Here is a 24738-nt window from a genome sequence, read left to right on the forward strand (position 1 = left end):
CCAGCATCAGATAGATGTATGACATTGTTGCCGCCCCCAGCATTGAATGGAAAGCAAGGAAAGCCTGCGAGCATTTGGCCTCCCTTGATAATTTTGTTTTTAAAAGTTGCTCATCGTTGAGCTAAACGGTCCTGGCACACCAAAAAAAAGTGTCAAGGGAAGCCAGCTTGGATTTTGCCGTCACTACTATCAAATCCCATTGACAGCATACATCATTGATAGAAACAAGTTGATTGTTGCATCTCGTTGTGTTGTTGTCTTCCAGTGACTAGCTAGCTAGCTAAAGTTTTCCGTTTCCTAAATTAGCCATGGCGATAGGGATTTGGACTTGTTGTTTTACTTAATTATCTGTACTGGCCAATGATTATAACGGCATTCTGACCATTCATTCATACATTGTTGTGACACTGGCCTGAGAGGATGTTCGTTCAACATGTAGCTAGATGTAGAAGGCTAATGTTATCTAGCTAATATTGCCCATGAATGGAAGTTAGGCCAGCATGTGCCAGCTAGCCTAGGACAACAAAAAATAAAAGCGTGTACTGTATGATAGACCGTTTCGTCAAAATGAAAGAGGAGGATGGCATTGGCATTTTTCTACAAGTAGGGTGAGTCAACATATTATTCTACTTGCACAAACGCGCACACGCACAAAGAAATTAGAACAATGGACAGCCACATCATGTTTAGCTTACGTTGATTGGACTAAATTGTTTTTGGTATCTTTTAGGTCACTGTATTAGACTAAGCAGAGCTGATTTGATGATGTTGAAATGTTGAAATGGTGCTGGAATAGTCAGAAACATTAACTTGCTTGACCATGCTGTAGGTCATGTAACTGTCTGTTACATGCAATATGCTTTGTGGACTGAACCGGACAGAGGTTGCTATCCGGTTTTGTGATAAAACAAAGGTGGTTGAATTTATTCTGCCACTGTCTTCTTATTGTCTCTGTCTTTAGACCTATATATCACAGTCGCAAGGCATATGAATTAACAGGTTATAGAGCAAACAACGCAATTATCACAACACATAGGTTGTAATATGGCTTTTTTTCTGGCTTCCCCAGTGACTTCCCCACTACTGCAAATACAACCATTTCTCCTGTGTAGCAACAACACAGGCAGTCTCTAGCAAATCATTTGATCTCTGAAAAACATTTTCTATGTGCTTATCCAACTGTTTTTGTGAAAGCTGTATTGATTTCTAAAGGAGAGCACAGTAAACTATCACACACGGGCAGGGATAATCACAGATATAAGGATTGGGGCTGTAAACATTCAAATGTAACATTTTACATTACGTCTGTTTGGTCAAAGTCAGTAGGTGCTAAGGGAGAGTTACAGGGAGAGAGCCAATTCCAACACGACAGAGAATATGTACACAGTGAGTGTGGGAACGGAACAAGAGACAAAGAAGATCTCTCACCTCACTCACACTGTTCTTCTCTACTTTTCTCACCAACTCTCTCTTCAATTCTGACACATTCTCTCTGTCTCTCTTTACCTCTCTGTGTTTCTCTGTAGCTCTGTCTCTCGTTCTCTCTCCCCCCCCCCACCCCACAGCACCCCACCGTCTGCTCAGCGTCCAGGGGTGAAGATGTAGTCCAGAGCCTGCCTCTCAGCAGCTGCCACATTAGGGTGCCAGAGGTCCACCATGAAGACCACCCTGGAGCCATCCTCTGGGCTGCCTGAACATAGCGAAAACACAGATTCATGTTTTCCTCCAATCAACCCATTATAACAGCTTAATAACACTTTGTCAGAATATTATAAACACACACACGCAACCCAGGGTAGAAAAAGGCGACCCCTTTCATCCCTCACAAACAGCTGTCCCTCTCTCACCCTCATGGAATGCCCTGTGGAGGAAGGAGTCATCAAACAGCAGACAGCTCCCCTCAGACCAGCACTGCGGCTCCCCTCCAACTACCAGCTCACAGGAAGAGGGCACTCTAAGACCTACAGAGGACAGACAGCAAGTCAGTCTATATAATTACTAAAGAAACCAAGGAAAATATTGTATGACACAAACACATATGAATATATTCTAAAATGTCAGCTGTATATGCTGCAAGCAAAGCAAGCTTTAAAACCAACCATACTATAGTGAAAATCATTATTATCATTGTAATACTTTCACAAAGACACAGGTGAACACATACATATGGGAGCCAGGTGCATCCCTATATTTAACAGTGTTGTAGCCCTCCAGGGAGCTCCCTCCATTTCTTACCCAGGTGGCAGCGCAGCCTGACGTTGGTTGGGCCGTAATGCTCAGTGATCAGGGCTCCGGGGGTCAGCACAGAGAAGCAGGCGTTTCCAAACACGTTGTTGGCAATGAAGGTGCGCAGCTGGCCCAGCACCCTCCAGGCCCGGGGGCACCTCCTGGCGTTGAGGGCCAGCGGAGTTCCCTGGTTCACCAGGTAGAAGGTCCACCACTGGCCATGGGGGGTGCTGTTGGCCTTCCAGCCCGGAGGCAGGGAGGAGCCAGCCCGCGCTGGTGGGGCATGGTAGATGTTCTCAAATTCAGCCAGCAGAGCAGGGAAGCTCCTCTCCAGCAGCTCCACGTCGTGTTTCTGTGCGTCCCGGGAGAAGAAGGGTGCTGAGGGCAGGTCAGGGAGGAAGAACACCTCTGGCCTCTGGATGGTGGGCCGGCTGGTGAGGTAGCGGCCCTGGTCTCGTACCCCTTTGTGTACCCTACCCATGCCTGACCAGGTGTAGCGTTTGGCGTAATCCTGCAAGCTGTGGTACAGCCTCTGATTAAGACCCTCCCCTGTGTTGGTGCAGCGAAAACACTCGGTGGACTGGCAGTAAGCAAAGCCGTTCTGCTCCTCCACCCCTGACACCGGCCTGCCTTTAGCCCTACCATCTCCATCTGTGCTGATCAAGGCCCCCCCACCCCCTCCTACTCGACTGGGCTCATTGCTGTACCCCCCACGCAGGGGAGAGGAGCTGTGCTCACGACCTACCCTGTAACAGTACCACACAAAGAGCAGCAGCAGGCACATGGCTGTACCAAAGGCACTGGACTCACAGTCCCTCATAGACTGCATCCCTCCAGCCACCATCTCCCTCACCCTTTCTAGTGACCACTCCATACTGGCTCCTCGCTAAAACCCCTGACAGTCTGGTCTGGAGAAACTACTGTTGAAAAGGTCAATGACCAAATCTGTCTGACTGATTGAAAATGTATTTTAGAGGAAAATCTTCCACAGGGTGTCTGAAAGGCTACTTCCAATAAACTCTTATCATCCCCCCTGCTGGATGCAGTCTGACACTATCTGATGACACACTAAGGCTCCAGTCCAGACATTTCAGCACTCAGGGATGAGGGGAGGGCTCCCCCTGCATGGCGTCTGGCTGTGCGGTATTTGTGCTGCTCCCTCCCTTTTTCATTTTAGACAAATGCAGACAGACAACATACCTCAGAGTGTCTGGCCTCTGCATCAGAAAGAGAGGGAAGGAAAGAAAGGGAAAAGGTCATTAGACATAAGCATTGCACAAAAAAATACACTCAAGACTTTAGGCAGCATCTAATACAGAAGTAGAGTACCAACATGCAGATGTCATTGCAAGTTCAGTTTTCCACACGACTTCCCCCACTTAGCTGGTTTAATACGGAACTAACTCCCACCCTCTGCACCACCCTTTGTGCAAACTCCCACCCCCACACTCAGCTCTGGACACACACAGTGCACCATGCACACACCCATACGGATGGCATTTCAAATTCAGGTCTCCACACACCTCCGCACTGCATTGTACAAAGCCATGAGTCACATTTCATGCATATGACTCATGGCTTCATGGATAATTTTTTCGGGATGGTAAAACGTTTTCAGTATAAACTTAAACGACTAAAACCAGATATAAAAGTATGTAGAACATATCATGGAGCAATATATATTTAAATAAGATCATCTTTGAGAACTAACAATCACCCAAATAAAAACTAGACAAGGAGAATTTTAAAAAAATGGCATGGCATGGGGCCCCCATTGACTTTGTTATAATGTTCGAGTCAATCAGATAGCATAAGAATAGCTAAATGTATAGAATTGCAGGAAACTAGTTTTAAAACTATAAATTCTATCAGCCCCATGGCAAAATGTGTAGAATTGCAGGAAATGACCTATGAAACTGCAATTTTTCTCTCAGCGCCATGACGAAATGTATAGAATTGCAGGAAATTAGCTTTAAAACTAAAATGTTGTCTCTATGGCCTTTAAAACGGCACCATTGGCCACGCCCACTACCCCCCACACTAACTTTGCCACCGCTGCTGGAAAAAATCCTAGGGGAAACACTGCAGAGAGATAGAGACAGAGTGTGTGACAGAAAGAGAGAGCACGTATTCAGATAACATTATGCATGAAACATAAATAGACAGTGTTGACATCTGCCTACATGAATCAATGGTGAGAGCAGCTCTAAGGCTATGTATACTAAACGAGAGCCACTACGGTGTTCTAGAATAGCACTACTGTACTGGCATGTTATACATTAGGGACAGTTAGAAATGTACTGGGGGTGTGCTGGTCCAATTCTAGGTGTCCAAAAGAAAAATGCACCACCCTCCCAAACATAAAACATATTTTCACATGACCCTCCCCTTGTACTGTAAAACCTTTTTTTCACACCCTGCCCCCTCATAAAATTAACTGAAAAATAATGATTACCACCATAACTAACAATAACTGTAGCAACCCTGTGTTTATAAACGTGGATTTCGACTTTATCACTTCAGCTAACGAGCCTGGAGGTTAAGGGTTTGCCGACCACCACATCACTCTCCACGCCTGTATCATTATACTACGATCAGATCCGTCTGCAGACAATGATCAGCTAGGGGGAAATCAGCTTTTCTACATTTTGATGCTTTATTTATAATCATATAAAATATATACAACACATTTTCCATCAACAGGTTTCTGTGCCAATGCACCACACAAAACCAGTAAGCAACGCATAACCGCACAATGATTACAGACTTCAAGTGCTTATCTACAACACAATCAAGAAGAGTATGTCAATCTCGACATCCCTCCTTACTCAGTATTGAAACTTTTGTGTTTTGTAACAGATGTCTCTTTTTCCATTCATTGAATGGCCGTTGCGCAGTTTGGATGCTGGAATTATATTAGAGTGGAGTGGTTGAATGTGAGCAGGTAGCCTACAGGAGACTTTTGAAGTAGCTTAAATCAGATTAGAACACCCCCCCGACACAAAAGTAACTTTGTTACAAATACATCTGTACATAATACATTTGTATTTTATAATACATTTGGATTCTAACATTTGGATTCATTGGATTTTTTTTCTTTGATGTCCACTCCAATACCTTGACTTTGTTGTCCTTAAGCCATTTTGCCACAACTTTGGAAGTATGCTTGGGGTCATTGCCCATTTGGAAGACCCATTTGCGACCAAGCTTTAACTTCCTGACTGATGTCTTGAGATGTTGCTTCAATATATCCACATCATTTTCCTGCCTCATGATGCCATCTATTTTGTGAAGTGCACCAGTCCCTCCTGCAGCAAAGCACCACCACAACATGATGCTGCCACCACCGTGCTTCACGGTTGGGATGGTGTTCTTCTGCTTGCAAGCCTCCACTTTTTTCCTCCAAACATAACGATGGTCATTATGGCCAAACAGTTCTATTTTTGTTTCATCAGACCAGAGGACATTTCTCCAAAAAGTACATTCTTTGTCCCCATGGGCAGTTACAAACCGTAGGCTGGCTTTTTTTATGGCGGTTTTGGAGCAATGGCTTCTTCCTTGCTGAGCGGCCTTTCAGGTTATGTCGATATAGGACTTGTTTTACTGTGGATATAGATACTTTTGTACCTGTTTCCTCCAGCATCTTCACAAGGTCCTTTGCTGTTGTTCTGGGATTGATTTGCACTTTTCGCACCAAAGTTCGTTCATCTCTAGGAGACAGAACGCGTCTACTTCCTGAGCGGTATGATGGCTGCGTGGTCCCATGGTGTTTATACTTGCGTACTATTGTTTGTACAGATGAACGTGGTACCTTCAGGCGTTTGGAAATTGCTCCCAAGGATGAACCAGACTTGTGGAGGTCTAAAAAAAAAAAAAACTGAGGTCTTGGCTGATTTCTTTTGATTTTCCCATGATGTCAAGCAAAGAGGCACTGAGTATGAAGGTAGGCCTTGAAATACATCCATAGGTTCACCTCCAATTGACTCAAATTATGTCTATTAGCCTATCGGAAACTTCTAACGCCATGACATAATTTTCTGGAATTTTCCAAGCTGTTTAAAAAGGCACAGTCAACTTAGTGTATGTAAACTGCTGACCCACTGGAATTGTGATACAGTGAATTATAAGTGAAATAATCTGTCTGTAAACAATTGTTGGAAAAATGACTTGTGTCATGCACAAAGTAGATGTCCGAACAGACTTGCCAAAACTATAGTTTGTTAACAAGAAATGTGTGGCGTGGTTGAAAAACGAGTTTTAATGACACCAACCTAAGTGTATGTAAACTTCCGACTTCAACTGTATGTGTGTTTGTGTTGTGTCAGTATGCATGTGTGTGTTATGTGTGTTATGTGTGTATGTGGTTTTGTGTGGGCAATACCATAGAGGCAATACCAGAATAAGTTATCTAATGGTTCGGTCTCTTCGCAGCAAAATCTGCAAAGCTAACATGGTTGTATGCCCCATATCAGTGCCGTGAGAAAGTATTTGCCTCCTTTCTGATTTTCTCTATTTTTGCATATTTTTGATAGGTAATGTTATCAGCTCTTCAACCAAAACCTACTATTAGATAAAGGGAACCTGTTCAAATAACACAAACCAAATATTTTATTTATTTAATTAACAAAGTTATGCAACACCCAATTCCCCTGTATGAAAAAGTAATTGCCCCCTTACACTCAATAACTTGTTGTGCCAAAATTAGCTGCAATGACTGCAACCAAATGCTTCCTGTAGTTGTTGATTAGTCTCTCACATTGCTGTCGATGAAATTTGGCCCACTCTTGCATGCAGAACTGATTTAACTCAGCGACATTTGTGGGTTTTCAAGCATGAACTGCTCGTTTCAAGTCCTGCCACATCATCTCAATTCGGATTAGGTCTGGACTTTGACTAGGCTATTCCAAACCTTCAAATGTGTTGCTTTTTAGGCATTTTCATGTAACCTTGATTGTGTATTTTGGATCATTATCTTGCTGCATGAACCATCTGCGCTTCAGCTCACAGACGGATGGCCTGACATTCTCCTGTAGAATTCTCTGATACAGAACAGAATTCATGGTTCTATTAAGGCAAGTCATCCAGGTCCTGAAATAGCAAAGCATCCCCAAACCACCACCATGCTTGACTGTTAGTATGAGGTACTTACTGTGGAATGCAGTGTTTGGTTTTTGCCAGGCATAATGGGACCCATGTCATCCAAAAAGTTTCCCCAAAAGCACCTGGAAGCACCTGGATGGTCATCACCACTCTTAGAAAAATGCTACATGCACAGATGATTCAAAAGTCTAACTTTTTGGATGACATCGGTCCCATTATGCCTGGCAAAAACCAAACACTGCAGTATCAAAAATTGGCAAAATATGAGAAAAATAAGGGGGTAAATGCTTTTTCACAGCACTGTACATAAGTCTATTAATGGCAAGAATTTTGTATAATAAAAAACTAAATTTTGAAACAAGCGTTGTTTTGTGTATCAGTTCATAAACCATGTGCCATGGAATCGGCACATCAAAAATCTAAACTATTTTGCAACCTGTAAAAGATTTTGATCCTAAAATTAAAGCGTGTATATTTTTGTATTTATGACAATTTTTGGAGGCCGATTTTGGTCTTTAATAAAGGGCAGACAAGTTCCCTACCTTCTCCCCTTTCCACTTGCCTCTTCCATTTTTGAGTTAACGCTGAAATCAGTTGGTTGTAATTTGGGATAGAGCAAACATTTCTATATTTTTGTTAACGGCACGTGACATAACTCCACCTTCCCTATTTATAAGATAATACCTTATTTTTTCCCCATAAAGAATGCTTTTTAAAATGTTTATTACATTTTAGTAATTTAGTAGACGCTCTTATCCAGAGCAACTTACAGGAACGATTAGGGTTAAGTGCCTTGCTCAAGGGCACATTGACAGAGTTTTCACCTAGCTCAGGGATTCAAACCATAGACATTTCAGATACTGGTCCAACACTCTTAACCACTAGGCTACCTGCTGCCCCATAAAAAGGTAATACATCTCAAAAGTTAAATGACAAATATTTAGGCTATATTGGCACATTAGTTTCTAGGTCGAGGAATAGCCGGTCTGATCCAGAAAGCAGGCAGAACACACGTTAAGCTTTCCTGAATAACTGGCAGAGGTGGGACCAAGTCACTATTATTCGAGTCACAAGCAAGTCTCAAGTCACAAGGTCCGAATCTCAAGTCGAGTCCCAAGTAGAACGGGTCGAGTCCAAGTCATGCATTCTAAGAGCAAGTGAAGTCGAGTCACAAGTCAAGTATAGAAAAAAACTATCTATACATGCAATGACTTGTTCAAGTACAAATTGAGACGCTGAGACCATAAGGTTCGATCTGACATTTTTGTCAAAAATGAGTTAGTCACATATAATAGATCTTTAGATGGTTATTCATATGTTTGTGAAGTTAGATTTTTGAAAAAGTGAATTTTGAGTGAAAAACTACAGCTTTCTATCTGCATAAACTAATTTGAACTTGGTGCTATAAGGTTGTATATCTGCAATCCAATCACAAGCCTGAACAAATACAGAGGGACCAATCAGAACACGTCTTTGCCATCTCCCTCTAAGTATGGTCTAGGCTAGTCTAGTGAGCAATAATGGCACGCAAGCAAAAAAATAACACTGTTAAATCTTCTTAAAGTAAATGATGTCACGTCGTTGTTCAGTGATGACAGTAATTCGTCTGATGATCGTAATACATTTCTTAATGTATTTGATGATGAGTACTGACTATCTTGGTACAATAGTGATATTATATCATGTATGTATTCAAATAGCTACAGTCTTCTTAAAAACTGAACAAGTCTAATTCAGAAGTGTCAGATAGAACCTTTGCGATTGCACCCTCCTGAAAAAACAGATTTACACATGCCTCAGTATTTTGATACTCTGCACTTTAGGTGAGGACCTTAAGGTGAGGGTCTACATCCAAGATGGCGTAGGAGTCAGACATGTGTTTTGTCATGTGTAAATATAGTTTTTCCTTGTTTTTTTTGTATATATTTTATTATCACTTTCCATCTACGGACTGAATATACTCTCCTGCAACCCGCCTCACCCAATGTGGTACAGATCTGCTATATTTATATACTTAAGAACCGGAACCGCCATCAAAAGCTAGCCAGCTAACTGGCTACTAACTAGTGTCAGTTAGCCATTGCTAGGCCCATTTGCTAGGCCCATCTCCCGGCTAGCAGTAGAGGCCCATCAACCACTCCTTGGGCTACAATACCTGGACCCCCCGCCGACCCATCACGACTGGACTACCGACGTAATTCCGCCCGAGGGTTTTTTTCAACTGACTTTTTCCGTCGCGACATCCCTCAAAAGGCCCTTCTGCTAGCTTGCTAGCTCCGGCCCGCTAGCTGCCTGAAGCCACTCACTGGACTCCTATGATCACTTGGCTACGCATGCCTCTCCCTAACGTCAGTATGCCTTGTCCATTGCTGTTTTGGTTAGTAATTATTGCCTTATTTCACTGTAGAGGCTTTAGCCCTGCTCAATACGCCTTAGTTAACACTTCAGTTCCACCTCCCACACATGCGGTGACATGTGGTTTAAATTATATTTCTAGACAATATCTCTTTCATCGTCACTCTATGCACAGGTTTACCCCCACTGTATTCACATCCTACCATACCTTTGTCTGTACATTATGCCTTGAATCTATTCTACCGTGCCCAGAAATCTGCTCCTTTACTCTCTGTTCTGAACGTACTAGAAGCCCAGTTCTTTTAGCCTTTAGCCGTATCCTTATCCTACTCCTCCTCTGTTTCTCTGCTGATGTGGAGGTTACTCCAGGCCCTGCAGTGCCTAGCTCCACTCCCATTCCCCAGGCGCTCTCATTTGTTGACTTCTGTAACCGTAAAGCCTTGGTTTCATGCATGTTAACATTAGAAGCCTCCTCCCTAAGTTTGTTTTATTCACTGCCCTAGCACATTCTGCCAACCCGGATGCCCTAGCCGTGTCTGAATTCTGGGTTAGGAAGACCACCAAAAACCCTGAAATTCCCATCACTAACTATATAATTTTCCGACAAGATAAAACTGCCAAAGGGGGCGTAGTTGCAATCTACTGCAGGGATAGTCTGCAGAGTTCTGTCTTACTATCCAGGTCTGTGCCCAAACAATTTAAGCTTCTACTTTTAAAAATCCACCTCTCCAGAAACAAGTCTCTTACCGTTGCCACTTGCTATAGACCACCTTCTGCCCCCAGCTGTGCCCTGGACACCATATGCGAATTGATTGCCCCCCATCTATCTTCAGAGCTCGTGCTGTTAGGTGACCTAAACTGGGACATGCTTAACACCCCGGCCATCCTACAATCTTAGCTTGATGCTCTCAATCTCACACAAATGATCAATGAACCCACCAAATACAACCCCAAATCCGTAAACACGGGCACCCTCAAAGATATCATCCTAAAGAACCTGCCCTCCAAATACACCTCTGCTGTCTTCAACCAGGATCTCAGCGATCACTGCCTCATTGCCTGCGCCCGTAATGGGTCTGCGGTCAATCGACCACCCCTCATCACTGTCAAACGCTCCCTAAAACACTTCAGCGAGTAGGCCTTTCTAATTGACCTGGTCCGGGTATCCTGGAATGATATTGGCCTCATTCCGTCAGTAGAGGATGCCTGGTTATTCTTTAAAAGTGCTTTCCTCATCATCTTAAATAAGCATGCCCCATTCAAAAAATGTAGAACCAGGAACAGATATAGCCCTTGGTTCACTCCAGACCTGACTGCCCTTGACCAGCACAAAAACATCCTGTGGCATACTGCATTAGCATCGAATAGCCCCGGCGATATGCAACTTTTCAGGGAAGTTAGGAACCAATATACACAGGCAGTTAGGAATGCAAAGGCTAGCTTTTTCAAACAGAAATTTGCATCCTGTAGCACTAACTCCAAAAAGTTCTGGGACACTAAAGTTCATGGAGAATAAGAGCACCTCCTCCCAGCTGCCCACTGCACTGAGGCTCGGAAACACTGTCACCACCGATAAATCCGCGATAACTGACAATTTCAATAAGCATTTTTCTACGGCTGGCCATGCTTTCCACCTGGCTACCCCTACCCCGGTCAACAGCCCTGCACCTCTCACTGCAACTTGCCCAAGCCTCCCCCATTTCTCCTTCACCCAAATCCAGATAGCTGACGTTCTGAAACAGCTGCAAAATCTGCACCCCTACAAATCAGCAGGGCTAGACAATCTGGACACTCTCTTCCTAAAATTATCCGACAAAGTTGTTGCAACCCCTATTACTAGCCTGTTCAACCTCTCTTTCGTATCGTCTGAAATCCCCAAAGATTGGAAAGCTGCATCGGTCATCCCCCTTTTCAAAGGGGGAGACACTCTAGACCCAAACTGCTACAGACCTATATCTATCCTACCCTGCCTTTCTAAGGTCTTCGAAAGCCAAGTTAACAAACAGATCACCGACCATTTCGAATCCCACCGTAAGTTCTCCGCTATGCAATCTGGTTTCCGAGCTGGTCATGGGTGCATCTCAGCCACGCTCGATAAGAGACAATATTGTGCAGCTGTATTTATCGACCTGGCCAAGGCTTGACTCTCAATCACCACATTCTTATCGGCAGATTCAACAGCCTTGGTTTCTCAAATGACTGCCTCGCCTGGTTCACCAACTACTTCTCTGATAGAGTTCAGTGGGTCAAATCGGAGGGCCTGTTGTCCGGACCTCTGGCAGTCTCTATGGGGGTGCCACAGGGTTCAGTCCTCAGGCCGACTCTTTTCTCTGTATACATCAATGATGTTGCTCTTGCTGCTGGTGACTCTCTGATCCACCTCTACGCAGACGACACCATTTTGTAAACTTCTGGCCCTTCTTTGGATACTGTTAACTAACCTCCAGACGAGCTTCAATGCCATACAACTCTCCTTCCGTGGCCTCCAACTGCTCTTAAATGCAAGCAAAACTAAATGCATGCTCTTCAACCGATCGCTGCCCACACCTACCCACCCGTCCAGCATCACTACTCTGGACGGTTCTGACTTAGAATATGTGGACAACTACAAATACCTAGGATTCTGGTTAGACTGTAAACTCTCCTTCCAGACTCACATTAAACATCTCCAATCCAAAATTAAATCTAGAATCTGCTTCCGATTTCGCAACAAAGCATCCTTCACTCATGCTGCCAAACATACCCTAGTAAAACTGACTATCCTACCGATCCTTGACTTCGGCGATGTCTTTTACAAAATAGCCTCCAACACTCTACTCAGCAAATTGGATGCAGTCTATCACAGTGCCATCCGTTTTGTCACCAAACCCCCATATACTACCCACCACTGCGACCTGTATGCTCTTGTTGGCTGGCCCTCGCTTCATATCCGTCGCCAAATCCACTGGCTCCAGGTCATCTACAAGACCCTGCTAGGTAAAGTCCCCCCTTATCTCAGCTCACTGCTCACCATAGCAGCACCCACCCGCAGCACGCGCTCCAGCAGGTATATTTCACTGCTCACCCCCAAAGCCAATTCCTCCTTCGGCCGCCTTTCCTTCCAGTTCTCTGCTGCCAATGACTGGAACGAACTGCAAAAATGACTGAAGCTGGAGACTCATGTCTCCCTCACTAGCTTTAAGCACCAGCTGTCAGAGCAGCTCACAGATCACTGCACCTGTACATAGCCAATCTGTAAATAGCCCATCCAACTACCTCATCACCATATTGTTATTTATTTATTTTGCTCCTTTGCACCCCAGTACCACTACTTGCACATCTATCACCCCAGTGATTAATTTGCCATACTGTAATAATTGAGCAACTATGGCCTATTTATTGCCTCGCCCCCCTTATCCTACCTCATTTGCACACACTGTATATAGACTTTCTCTATTGTATTATTGACTGTATGTTTGTTTATTCCATGTGTAACTCTGTTGTTGTTTGTGTCGCACTACTTTGCTTTATCTTGGCCAGGCCGCAGTTGTAAATGAGAACTTGTTCTCAACTAGCCTACCTGGTTAAATAAAAGGTGAAATAAATAAATAAATAAATAATGGGTTAAGAAAGAAGAATTCACCACAAAACAGTTAATATTCTTAATCAGCAAACCATTTTTGTAGCTGCATATTTATTTATGTTAACCTGTCTAGGATGAGTGTGCCGCTAGCGGCACTCCCCCCCCCCCCCCACTGAAAAACCAGTGCCGCGAAATTCAAAAAAAATATTTTTTTAAAATATTTAACTTTCACACATTAAAGTCCAATACAGCTAATGAAAGACACAGATCTTGTGAATCCAGTCAACATGTCCGATTTTTAAAATGTTTTACAGGGAAGACACAATATGTAAAGATGTACATCTATTACCTAAAAACACATTAGCATAATCCACCATCTTTTATTTGTCCACCAACACCAGTAGCCATCACCAATTCGGCTAAACTAAGATATTTATAGCCCCTAACCAACAAAAAAACTCATTAGATGACAGTCTGATAACATATTTATGGTATGGGATAGGTTTTGTTAGAAAAAAGTGCATATTTCAGGTAGATGGCATAGGTTACAATTGCACCCACCGTCACAAATGGAATAGAAAAACTACTTAGAGCAACGTGTTTACCTACTTACTAATCATCAAACATTTCGTAAAAATACACAGCATACACGAATCGAAAGACACAGATCCTGTGAATACAGACAATATTTCAGATTTTCTAAGTGTCTTACAGCGAAAACACAATAAATCGTTATATTAGCATAGCACATACCACATAGCAGCCCAGCATTGATTCTAGCCAAAGTGAGCGATAAAAGTCAACATCGCCAAAAGATATTAATTTTTTCACTAACCTTCTCAGAATTCTTCCGATGACACTCCTGTAACATCACATTACAACATGCATATACAGTTTGATCGCAAATGTGGATATTTAGCCACCAAAATCGTGGTTATACAATGAGAAAAGTAGCCGAGCTGGTCAGAAAATGGGGGATGAGGGCGCTGTTTAGGCTATTTATGCTAATTGGGTACTTGTAAAGTAAACTTTGCAAACTTTGAACCCCTCCTTTTTGTCATACGCAGGTCAAACAGTTTGAGATCCACTGCGCTAGCGAACAGGTTGCTGATTTGTGGTACAGCTATAGGATCGGGTGCAGCGCGAATGTAGGGAGAGAGGATTTGCATGTCAGAGCAAAAACCAAGACATGAGGTCGAAGGAATTGTCCGTAGAGCTCAGAGACAGGATTTTGTCAAGGCACAAATATGGGGAAGGGTACAAAAAAAATTCTGCAGCATTAAAGGTCCCCAAAAGCACAGTGGCCTCTATCATTCTTAAATGGAAGAAGTTTGGAACCACCAAGACTCTTCCTAGAGCTGATCGCCCGGCCAAACTGAGCAATTGGGGGAGAATGGCCTTGGTCAGGGAGTTGACCAAGAACCCGATGGTCACTCTGACAGAGCTCTAGAGTTCCTCTGTGGAGATGGGAGAACCTTCCAGAAGGACAACCATCTCTGCAGCACTCCACCAATCAGGCCTTTATGGTAGAGTGGCCAAACGGAAGCCACTCCTCAGTAAAAGACACATGACAGCTCACTTGGAGTTTGTCAAAAAGGCACTTAAAGACTCTCAGACCATAAGAAATAAGATTCTCTGGTCTGGTGAAACCAAGATTGGACTTTTTGGCCTGAATGTCCAGCGTCACATCTGGAGAAAACCTGGCACCATCCCTACGGTGAAGCATGGTGGTGGCGGCATCATGCTGTGGGGATGTTTTTCAGTGGCAGGGACTGGGAGACTAATCAGGATTGAGGCAAAGATGAACAGAGCAAAGTACATAGAGATCCTTGATGAAAACCTGCTCCAGAGCATTCAGGACCTCAGATTGTGGTGAAGGTTCACCTTCCAACAGGACAACGACCCTAAGAACACACACAACACAAGAGTGGCTTTGGGACAAGTCTCTGAATGTCCTTGAGTGGCCCAGCCAGAGCCCGGAATTGAACCCGATCGAACATCTCTGAAGAGACCTGAAAATAGCTGTGCAGCGACGCTCCCCATCCAACCTGACAGAGCTTGAGAGGATCTGCAGAGAAGAATGGGAGAATCTCCCCAAATACAGGTGTGCCAAGCTTGTAGCGCCACACCCAAGAAGACCCGAGGCTGTAATCGCTGGCAAAGGTGCTTCAACAAAGTACTGAGTAAAGGGTCTGAATACTTATGTAAATGTGATATTTTCATTTTTCTTTATTTTATAAATTTGATAAAATTTCTAAAAACCTGTTTTTGCTTTGTCATTATGGGGTAGTGTGTATATTGAGGGTAAACAAACAATTTAATCAATTTTAGAATAAATCTGTAACCTAACAAAATGTGGAAAAAGTAAAGGGTTCTGAAGGCACTGTAATTCACCAGAATATGTTACATCTTCATCGCATAAGTACTGAAGCTAGTGCGATGTTAGATATATAGCCAGTACCACCTCTGAGGTATATAATTATAACTAGGGTTGTTGCAGTGACCGTATTACCAGCGGTCACAAGTCATGAAGGCAGTCAAATTCCACATGACCATTTACTTACGGTATTTAGGCTTGTCTAAGCTCTGATGCTGGTCATTAGTAGCCTACCAAACAAGCTAACTGTCTGGTACTCAGCACTATATTGTCCCTCTACTCTCTCTGACATCATTGCAAATGTATTTGAAAATCTAATCAAACACTTCATGTTGCGCAACATTTCTATAGGCTATGCAATTGCGGGAGAAAAGAGAGTGATGGCCACTAATAAAAAGAGGAGGATCCCATGAGCTTTCTATAGACTAGGACTACTATATTTATTCATCTTTCCTAATATTAAGCACATTGCTTATATTTACAACAGAAGTATTGCCAACCTTTCCTGGCATGAAAATAATCCACAGGAAAAGCGTCCATTCGCTATTTAAGTGCATAGATGACATGTATTTTTTCCGCTGCCCCTGTTTCGATACAGGTGCATGATAATGGTCCATTCTAAATCATAAATGTCTCACATATATTGTTTAGTATATGTAAAGACCAGATTAAATCAAGAATAGTCTGATTAATTATATATCATCACTTGTGAATGATGCCCAGCATAAGAAACAATACCTGTTTTTGCGACTTGTTCAAATCATAGTCACACACCTCATGTAGCTTAGCCCATAGGCTTATATGTTTTAATAAGGTTTGCATCACAACTAAAGTGGCCAAATAATTTCTTAAGATTAAGCACATTAATCCGCTTTACTCGTGAGTTTCAAGTTTGAGTAAGATCCTTTTCAACATAAAAATGCACCTTTATAATAAAAGCATTACATGCATAATTGCATTTGCGGTCACTTTTGATAATGGTGTTTTCCGCTAATGGAACATTTGCGCTTATAGCCTTCTACCATGTGCGCATGGCTGCGCTTATAAGGTGAAGAAATACCATAATAGTTTATCAACATTTTAAGCTAAACGTTCTGATCTGTTGCGTCAGCCACATTGCATAAACAAGGTTTTTTGATGCTAGTTGTTGTATTAATTTGGGATCTATCCCATCCCACAACTGTCCCCCTGTTTGGAATATTTATTTCTCGCACAGAATAGGTCGACTTTTGTACTATGGGGGATAGTACATTGGCAGGCTATAGTTTTTGCTGTTCGTTAGGCCTACTCATCTTGTTGGCTGACGGAAAGTAAATGTGGACAGTTCATCTAATATCTTCAATATGCACCTCGTAATTGGATATGGCACAACGCAGCACTCCCGGCCGCAAATGGCATGGAATTTTTAGGGTGCATTACGGCCACAAAGGCGATGCCGCCATGAAATTCGAGGCATTATCAAGTGCTTGTCAAATTGTGAATGAGAGACTAATGAAGTGTGTACAGCCTGCGCAAAAAAAACAAAGCAGAGCTCATGCCTTTGAAGCAACTTTTTTCAAATAATGATTAGTCTCACCATGCAGCCTTACAATGTATTAATAATCAAAACATATAGCCCAACATTTGTAGAACAACTAAAGTTACATTAATAACTCTAAATTATGCATATTGGAGTACCTATTTCTTTGTTAACCGCTCAACACAGAATAGCCGCATGTGCGCACTCCCTCAAATCGTTTGGAGAAAATATTTATTTTATTCAGCTTTGTTCAATTGTATTATTCATACTATAAAATAATATAAAATAATGCCACGGAATTATAAGTAAATCTTGTCTGTTAAACTAGTGTAGCCCACAGTCATAGCCACATCAGGACAAGTCAGAGTATGCTATTATTTTTTTCTGAAATAGACTAAATTTTCTTCATATCATGCTTCTTTAGACATGTCTAAAATAAATTATGGATTTATTGTTAAGGTGTAGGCTATATTACATGGATTTATTCGAGTTTTTAAAATGGCTTGTAGGCTATGTGCGGAAGCAAGGGGATCCGTAATGTGTTTGTTAATTAACGGTCAATTACCGTGAGACCGACAGTTATTTGCTTGACAATCACCAGCTGACAACATTTCGTGACCGCCACAGGCCTACTTGAAACAGGCCTACTAGGCCTACCTGAAATATGAAAATAATCAATGAAATCACCAGGTAGCCTATTGTTCTGGCAAAAATGCCTCCGTAGCAGATTGCTAGACTGAATTGTATATGGATATTATTAACATAGGTAGGCTACTCTGTTTTTGCCAGCATCCCCTCAAAACCTTCTCACTGCGCTACTGTAGCTCACCCAACCTGTGTTAATTGACAGTTTGCTGGTCCAATCAGAGGGCAGAGTGTGCGTTTCACTAGCTAATCTGTTTATTTGCAAGTGCGATACTAACTCTGGCTGTGTGGAGAGTAGCCTAATCCATGGAGACTCTGTGCCACAAAATAAGTGACAAAACATTACAAATCCTGGCCAGATAATTTCAAGTAATCAGTCGGGTCCCGAGTCTTGAGGCTCCAAGGTGAATTCAAGTTATTTTCTCGAGTCAGACTCGAGTCCAAGTCATGTGACTCGAGTTCACACCTCTGATAACTGGGCCTGCTGGGAGCATATGACAACTTGGGAGAATGGTTCAGCAACAGACAACGCATCAGAAGTAAAAATACAGACAGACTGGCCTGCTACTGTGCCTTTCTATAATCTGTCAAGAGTAGACCCACAACTGATCCAAATGGAATGAAACATTAAAATAACAGAGCTTTTGCGCCATTATTCAAATGACCTTTTCCACTGCAGTGTACAGCCTAGAGTAGAATTATACTCACTTGAAAACAATAATGCAATTATTAATTGGATTGTGGTGTTGTAAGCTAGGTAGGATAATTTGATTGTTCTTAAACAAGATCAATAAGAGAGCTTTTTGAATTGCATGTCTTCACTGTTCTTTCATGCAATGATGCACCTGGCCTCTCCTCTGCTTGTCAGCTATTCCTCAATTTTGTGGATTTATTTTGAAAAATGCAGATTTTAATTATTTTGTGTGGTATGATTTCTACTTAACCTACTGCAGATCTGGACAAACGATCCACCTACCACTATTGTCACTATGAATACAGGACAGGATAGACAGTTGATTGGTAGACTATATTGACCTGTGTGTGGTATAGTAAGCATGTGGAAAAAGCATAGGGCATAAGGGAAGTACCAAAACACCTTGATAGGGGAGGCGCATGCAAGCAGAATAGGAAATCTGGCAATATGGAAGACAATATATAGTAACACCTGCAGAATGGCGAATGTAGATGAGGGGGGAAAAACGCACTACCCTCCCCTGTGCAAAAAAAAAAAAAACACTCCCCAAAGCAAAACATTTTTGACCCACCCCCCCAGTACTGTACATTTCGAACTGTACCTTAGGAAAGTGAAACAGGATCATGGCAATGTAAACAACCATGATGTGCATGAAGAGAACAAAGGATTAGCACCAGCATATATACATGAACAGTAACTGCAGTATGAAGCACCCACAATCACGAGTCACGACACAGACGAAAAGATACACTGTCACAAGAATACTATGCACTGCATGCAGTAAACATAACACGTATAGGCAGAGCTCACAATTTACATAACTTCCTACGCTTCTCCTTCAAAACCCATCTCACCAAGAATGGTCCGGCAAACCTGCTTGGACAGCCAGAACAGCCATCTCCTCTCAAGTGAACACAGCCCCGATCACAGTCCACCGAGACGCACGCCCCCACAGAACCGCTCTGGCACAACTACATAGTTCACTCCACTGAGCTATAGCCTATATACGCTCGTTGTCTGCTGCCGTGCTTTGAGGAACTGTCATATTAAAAAACCCTACAGGAATGGGGACAACCATCCATAACACACTCGTCTCCCCTCCCCTCTCTCAATTTCACCAATATTCCTGCCTCTAATGCCCTCATGCTTGCCTACGTGTCATCATTCAATCGCATAAAATCACCACAGAATCTCAGACAGCATCTTGTGTAAAGATCTGTAAAAGCTAGACTTGTAGCCCATAGAAACAACTCGGAACGAATGCAACATGATAGGCCTGCGCAATACCAATAATAACTCACCCAATGTCATGGTTGTGGATGATATCTCGCCTACAGGTTTACCATGTTACCAAGCAGCTAGTGTCCTCTTTATCTAGGCTATAAGCCTATAATTACCTGTCAATCATAACTAGGCCCTACTTAACTTGTGTTGTTGCATGACATTCATCGCGATATCTAGTAAACTAACAGCAGGCAAAGCACGTACAAAGCACCGCAGTGCAACAGGAAGTCAGATCAATCTACCCCGGTATAGGCGTACAAGCTAATCTTTAGATTTAAAATTAAACATAGGCCTTCGCAAATAAGAATGTAAATGCTAAATACTTTTAAGCTATATGTGTCCGTAAAATTAACCTTAAATCGCCTTGTAATAATGTAGCCAGTAGCCTATAAAACTCTACAAGACAGAAGATTTGGGCAACTCATCCAATCCCTCTACTATTTAAACTACAGTTCCCAGCATGCCCTTGTGAACTATGACAGGAGCGTACATTTTATGCCACGTTCATATATTATTCGGAACTAGGAAACTCAGAAATGCCCGACTCGCTAACTGGTTGTAGTTAGCAAGTCAGACATTTCATACTCCGACGTCCCATTGATCATCATAAATAACCAGTGGCAATTTTAGCATATATATCTTGGTGAGGCAAACTTTAAAAAAAAAATGAAGATGCATGCCAGCAAAGCCACTACACAACACAACACAATACTAAACAATATATGAATTGCACTATAACGGTGACAAACGTGCCCACTAACTGTTAGGGTCTACATAAAATTGTCCCAACAGCAGAGCCTACTTTTCAGCACCATGGAGTGAATCCTTACCACTGCTACACCTGGCTATCAGCGGAGCCTTGTCTTGCAGCGAAACAGTTCATTCAGCCTCATTTACTGCCTTTTAAAAAAACATAGCTGACTTGATTAAACAAATGTGGTGTTTACTGACAATTGAGATGTACAAATTATGGCATAAGGGACGACAAGCGGATAAGAGGCAATCCGTAATTTCGATTGACATTAATGAGCAAGCTGGGACGTACATAGTCAATATAACTATTTGTTCAGCACTTTTGAAATGTACAAAATGTACAGCAACAGAATTCAGAACATGGGCCGTTCTTACAGTGGTCTCCCAGTACACCAAGTCAAAACCGTAGGATAAATAAAGGAGGCATGTAAGCAGACAATGAAAGCTCTTACAATATTCGATGATTACATTTCTCGAAAACAGGTTATGGGTGAAAATTAAGAGGTGAAAGTAGACCAAATTATTAGTGAGGCAAATGGTCTACTAACAGCTTATTACACAACATACACTTAGCATTACTTTATTAGCTACAGTATACATATCTCTCTGGCATATTACATCATTTATGCAGCAGCATAAAATAAATGTGGCGCGACATTCCTTCGTTTGCAAATTTTGTCACCAAAGAAAGAGAAAGAGGATGGATTCACAATTCCGAGTTGGATGACCATTCAAAATGTATTTTCCCAGTCTGAGCTAATTTATTCCCAACTTCCCAGTTGCAATGCTTCCAGTTAGCCACTGTCACCGATTCCTTCCAAACCACTCATTGTTGAATTTGCGATTTCCTACTTGTTGTGTAATGTTGATGTCTAATGGCTGATGAGCACCGATACTTTTTAATCTATAATTTCTCTTCATTATTTCTCTTCATATGACAAGGATTAAAAAGGATTTTCCAGTAGATTGTCGGCTTGATTCATGATGATGACTGCTAGCTTAGATTTTGAAAGTAAGATGTTGACACGATCAGTCCAATCAAAGCTACTATACATTATAACGTCATTTGACGTGTCCCCATGAGTGACAGAACACTGAGCCAATCACGGTGCAACGCACCTATTTTCTGCTGGTTTGCCCCACCACCACAGAAACACTGAGCTAGGCTGAAACACGTGCATTTTAGAGCTGCCTTACTCAAGAAAACAAAAAAGAGACCATGTTTGTAGGCGGCTTTATTATCTCTATGATATATATATTTTTTTACATTGTTTGCAAACTGATATGTGACACATACTAATGCCAAAACAACATACAAAAGAGGCAAGCCCCCCCCCCCCCCAAAAAAATGTTTTGCTAAAAATGTGGGGCTCAAAACGGGTCGCCACTGTTGATATGACTGACTTGCTTAAACAAATGTGGTTTCTACTGACAATTGGGATGTACAAACTATGGCATAAGGGGACGACGTGCGGATAAGAGGTAATCAGTAATTCCGATTAAGACATTAATAAGCAAGCTAGGATGGATGTAGTCAATATAACTATTTGTTCAGCACTTTGAAATGTACAGTGACAGAATTCAGAACATGGGCCGTTCTTACAGTATTCTCCCTGTACACCAAGTCAGAACTGTAGGATAAATAAAGGGGGCCTTTAAGCAAACAATGAAAGCTCTTAAGATATATTTTAAGATGGTTATATTTCTCTTAATAAACAGGCTATAGGCTACATGTCCACCACCAAGTTAGAACAGTAGACTAAGTTATGAGGGGGAAAGGGACCAAATTATTAGCGTTCGGCACATGGCCTACTAACAACTTAATACACAGCATACACTTAGTGTTACTTTCTTAGCTACAGTATACATATCTCCCTGGCATATTACACCATTTATGCAGCAGCATACAATACATTTTTGGACTCACCTTGTTGTGCTGTACTCACTTGAACAGGAAGGTGGCACAGTGGTCCTTCTTGTGAGCAAATTTTGTCATCAAACTTTGTCATCAAAGGTTGAATAATGACGTCATTGATCTTCAGGTTGGAGCCCTAGAAAGAGGCAGAGTTCCCGACTTGGAATTCCGAGTTGGATGACCTTTCAAAACGTATTTTCTCAGTCGGAGCAGGTTTTTTTCACCCTAGGCCAGAAAAGGTTGACTACATTGGCCATGCTGTCAATCCAGCATGACTTTTGCCGCGTTCAAAACAACTGGAAACTCGGAACTCGGAAATCTCAGACTTCAGTAAGTTCAAGACAACTGGTAACCCTAACCCCCCCTCCCCCCTGTGATTATTATTTGACCCTGCTAGTCAACAGAAGAGGACTGGCTACCCCTCAGAGCCTGGTTCCTCTCTGGGTTTCTTCCTAGGCCTTTCTAGAGAGTTTTTCCTAGCCACTGTGCTTCTACATCTGCATTGTTTGCTCTTTGTGGTTTTAGGCTGGGTTTCTGTATAAGCACTTTGTGACATATGCTGATGTAAAAAGGGCTTTAAAAATACATTTGATTCATTGAATTGCACTGGAAATGCTTGGGGGAAAGGTCCGTCGGGGAAAGATCCCGAGTCTCCTCATTGATCCCCAGCAAAATTAGCCTATATGTAGGCTATCGTTTATATATGTATTTCACACTATGTTGAGGTAACAATCAGAGTATAATGCTTGTACGGATGTCAACCACAACACATGTTCATGTCATCGTTACCATTCAAATGCATTACAGTTAAAAATGACTTTGACTAACACCACTGATTTCTGTATGCTAGCTATGCTAACTAGTTTATACGAACTGCAGTTAGCATTTATCAGTTACTTTTTCTTAACCTGAAAAGGGACAACTTCTACATGTTATGCAGCAAATGCAGACATTTGACTTAAGTAACCACATTGTGGGCCTGTTACAATACCTGAATAATGATTGATTTGACAAATATCCACTTTGTTAGATCAGATTTGGTGGTGGTCTAAGGCACTGCAACGCAGTGCTAGCTGTGCCACTAGAGATCCTGGTTTGAGTCCAGGCTCTGTCGCAGCCGGCCGCAACCAGGAGACCCATGGGGTGGTGCACAATTGGCCCAGCGTCGTCCGGATTAGGGGAGGGTTTGGCCCGGCTGAGATGTCCTTGTCCCATCGCGCTCTAGTGACTCCTGTGGCGGGCTGGGCGCATGCATGCTGACAAGGTCGACAGGTGTACGGTGTTTCCTTCGATACATTGGTGTGGCTGGCTTCCGGGTTAAGCGGGCATTGTGTCAAGAAGCAGTGCGGCTTGGCTGGGTCGTGTTTCGGAGGACGCACAGCTCTCAATCTTCGCCTCTCCCGAGTCCATACAGGAGTTGTAGCAATGGGACAAGACTGTAACTACCAATTGGATACCACGAAATTGGAGAGAAAAAGGGGTACAAAAAAAAATATATACAGTATATATATATAACAAAATATCGGATTTGGTAAATGTGTGCCAATCTGGTGAATGTGTGCCAAAAACGTCTGCGTTCCATTGACTCCTTTACCACATCTGTGCTTCCACCATTTTAAAGTAGTCAACTAGGTGGGGATTCCTATGGGTTGTCACCTCAATGGCGCTGCCCAAGCTGTCAGAAACGCTATAATGGCATAGATATAAAGATGAGTCCTCTATCTATCTCTATGGATCACGCAAACTAAGGCCAACTTTAAGTAGTTGATGACCCAGGTTTATGTGCTGTGCGCAATAGTCTGGGGACGAGGTTAAAATGTAGCTGGCTGCTGTTGGCAGAAATAGGAGCAAATTTAATGAAAAAAAAATATATTTTTCATTAAATTGAGTTGCTTGTCAGATTACCAGTTGCTGATGTAAATGTGCATGTTTCCTGTGCTTTGAATAGCACAGAGCACAGAAATGCGACTACGGTTTTGTGCCAATCCAGATGATCAAATTTCGCACCATATACTGACCTTGTGACACTGAAATCCGAGGATGTTTCTCAAACTTACATTTTAGGGTAAACTGCTCCATTAACATTGTTGATACATTGGTACAGTAGCCTATATCGGTTTATGACTCTCCAGGAACTAATGTTTTTAGTTTCAGGAGAGACATGCTTATATGATTATGTATGTTGGGGGGTCCATAAAAATGTGTTATCCCTGGATTAGCCTATGGGTTGTTGTTTTTTACTGTTGTCTTTAGCTTATGTGCTTTAAAAAGTAGCACAAGTTACAGGCCTATACGCTATGGGTGATAA

At 42.4% G+C, this 24738-nt stretch overlaps 1 protein-coding gene across 2 annotated transcripts; it reads right to left on the reverse strand.

Moving 5' to 3' along the window:
- Positions 1-854: 854 nt before the first annotated feature.
- On the reverse strand, positions 855-19973 carry LOC120063601 (aspartate beta-hydroxylase domain-containing protein 2-like). Of its 2 annotated transcripts, none has more exons than XM_039013946.1 (4): positions 19780-19973; positions 2236-3443; positions 1848-1961; positions 855-1690 (listed from the first exon to the last, which is right to left on the reverse strand). In XM_039013946.1, exons 2-4 carry the CDS (start codon positions 3098-3100, stop codon positions 1581-1583), a joined length of 1089 nt encoding a protein of 362 aa, XP_038869874.1. In that variant the 5' UTR covers positions 3101-3443; positions 19780-19973; the 3' UTR covers positions 855-1580. The 2 variants fall into 2 exon arrangements, with proteins under 2 accessions (XP_038869874.1, XP_038869942.1); XM_039014014.1 differs by lacking the exon at positions 19780-19973 and adding an exon at positions 19333-19400.
- Between the last annotated feature and the right edge of the window lie 4765 nt (positions 19974-24738).

This window comes from Salvelinus namaycush, chromosome 1 (assembly GCF_016432855.1).
Source record: "Salvelinus namaycush isolate Seneca chromosome 1, SaNama_1.0, whole genome shotgun sequence".
NCBI classification, from domain to species: domain Eukaryota; kingdom Metazoa; phylum Chordata; class Actinopteri; order Salmoniformes; family Salmonidae; genus Salvelinus; species Salvelinus namaycush.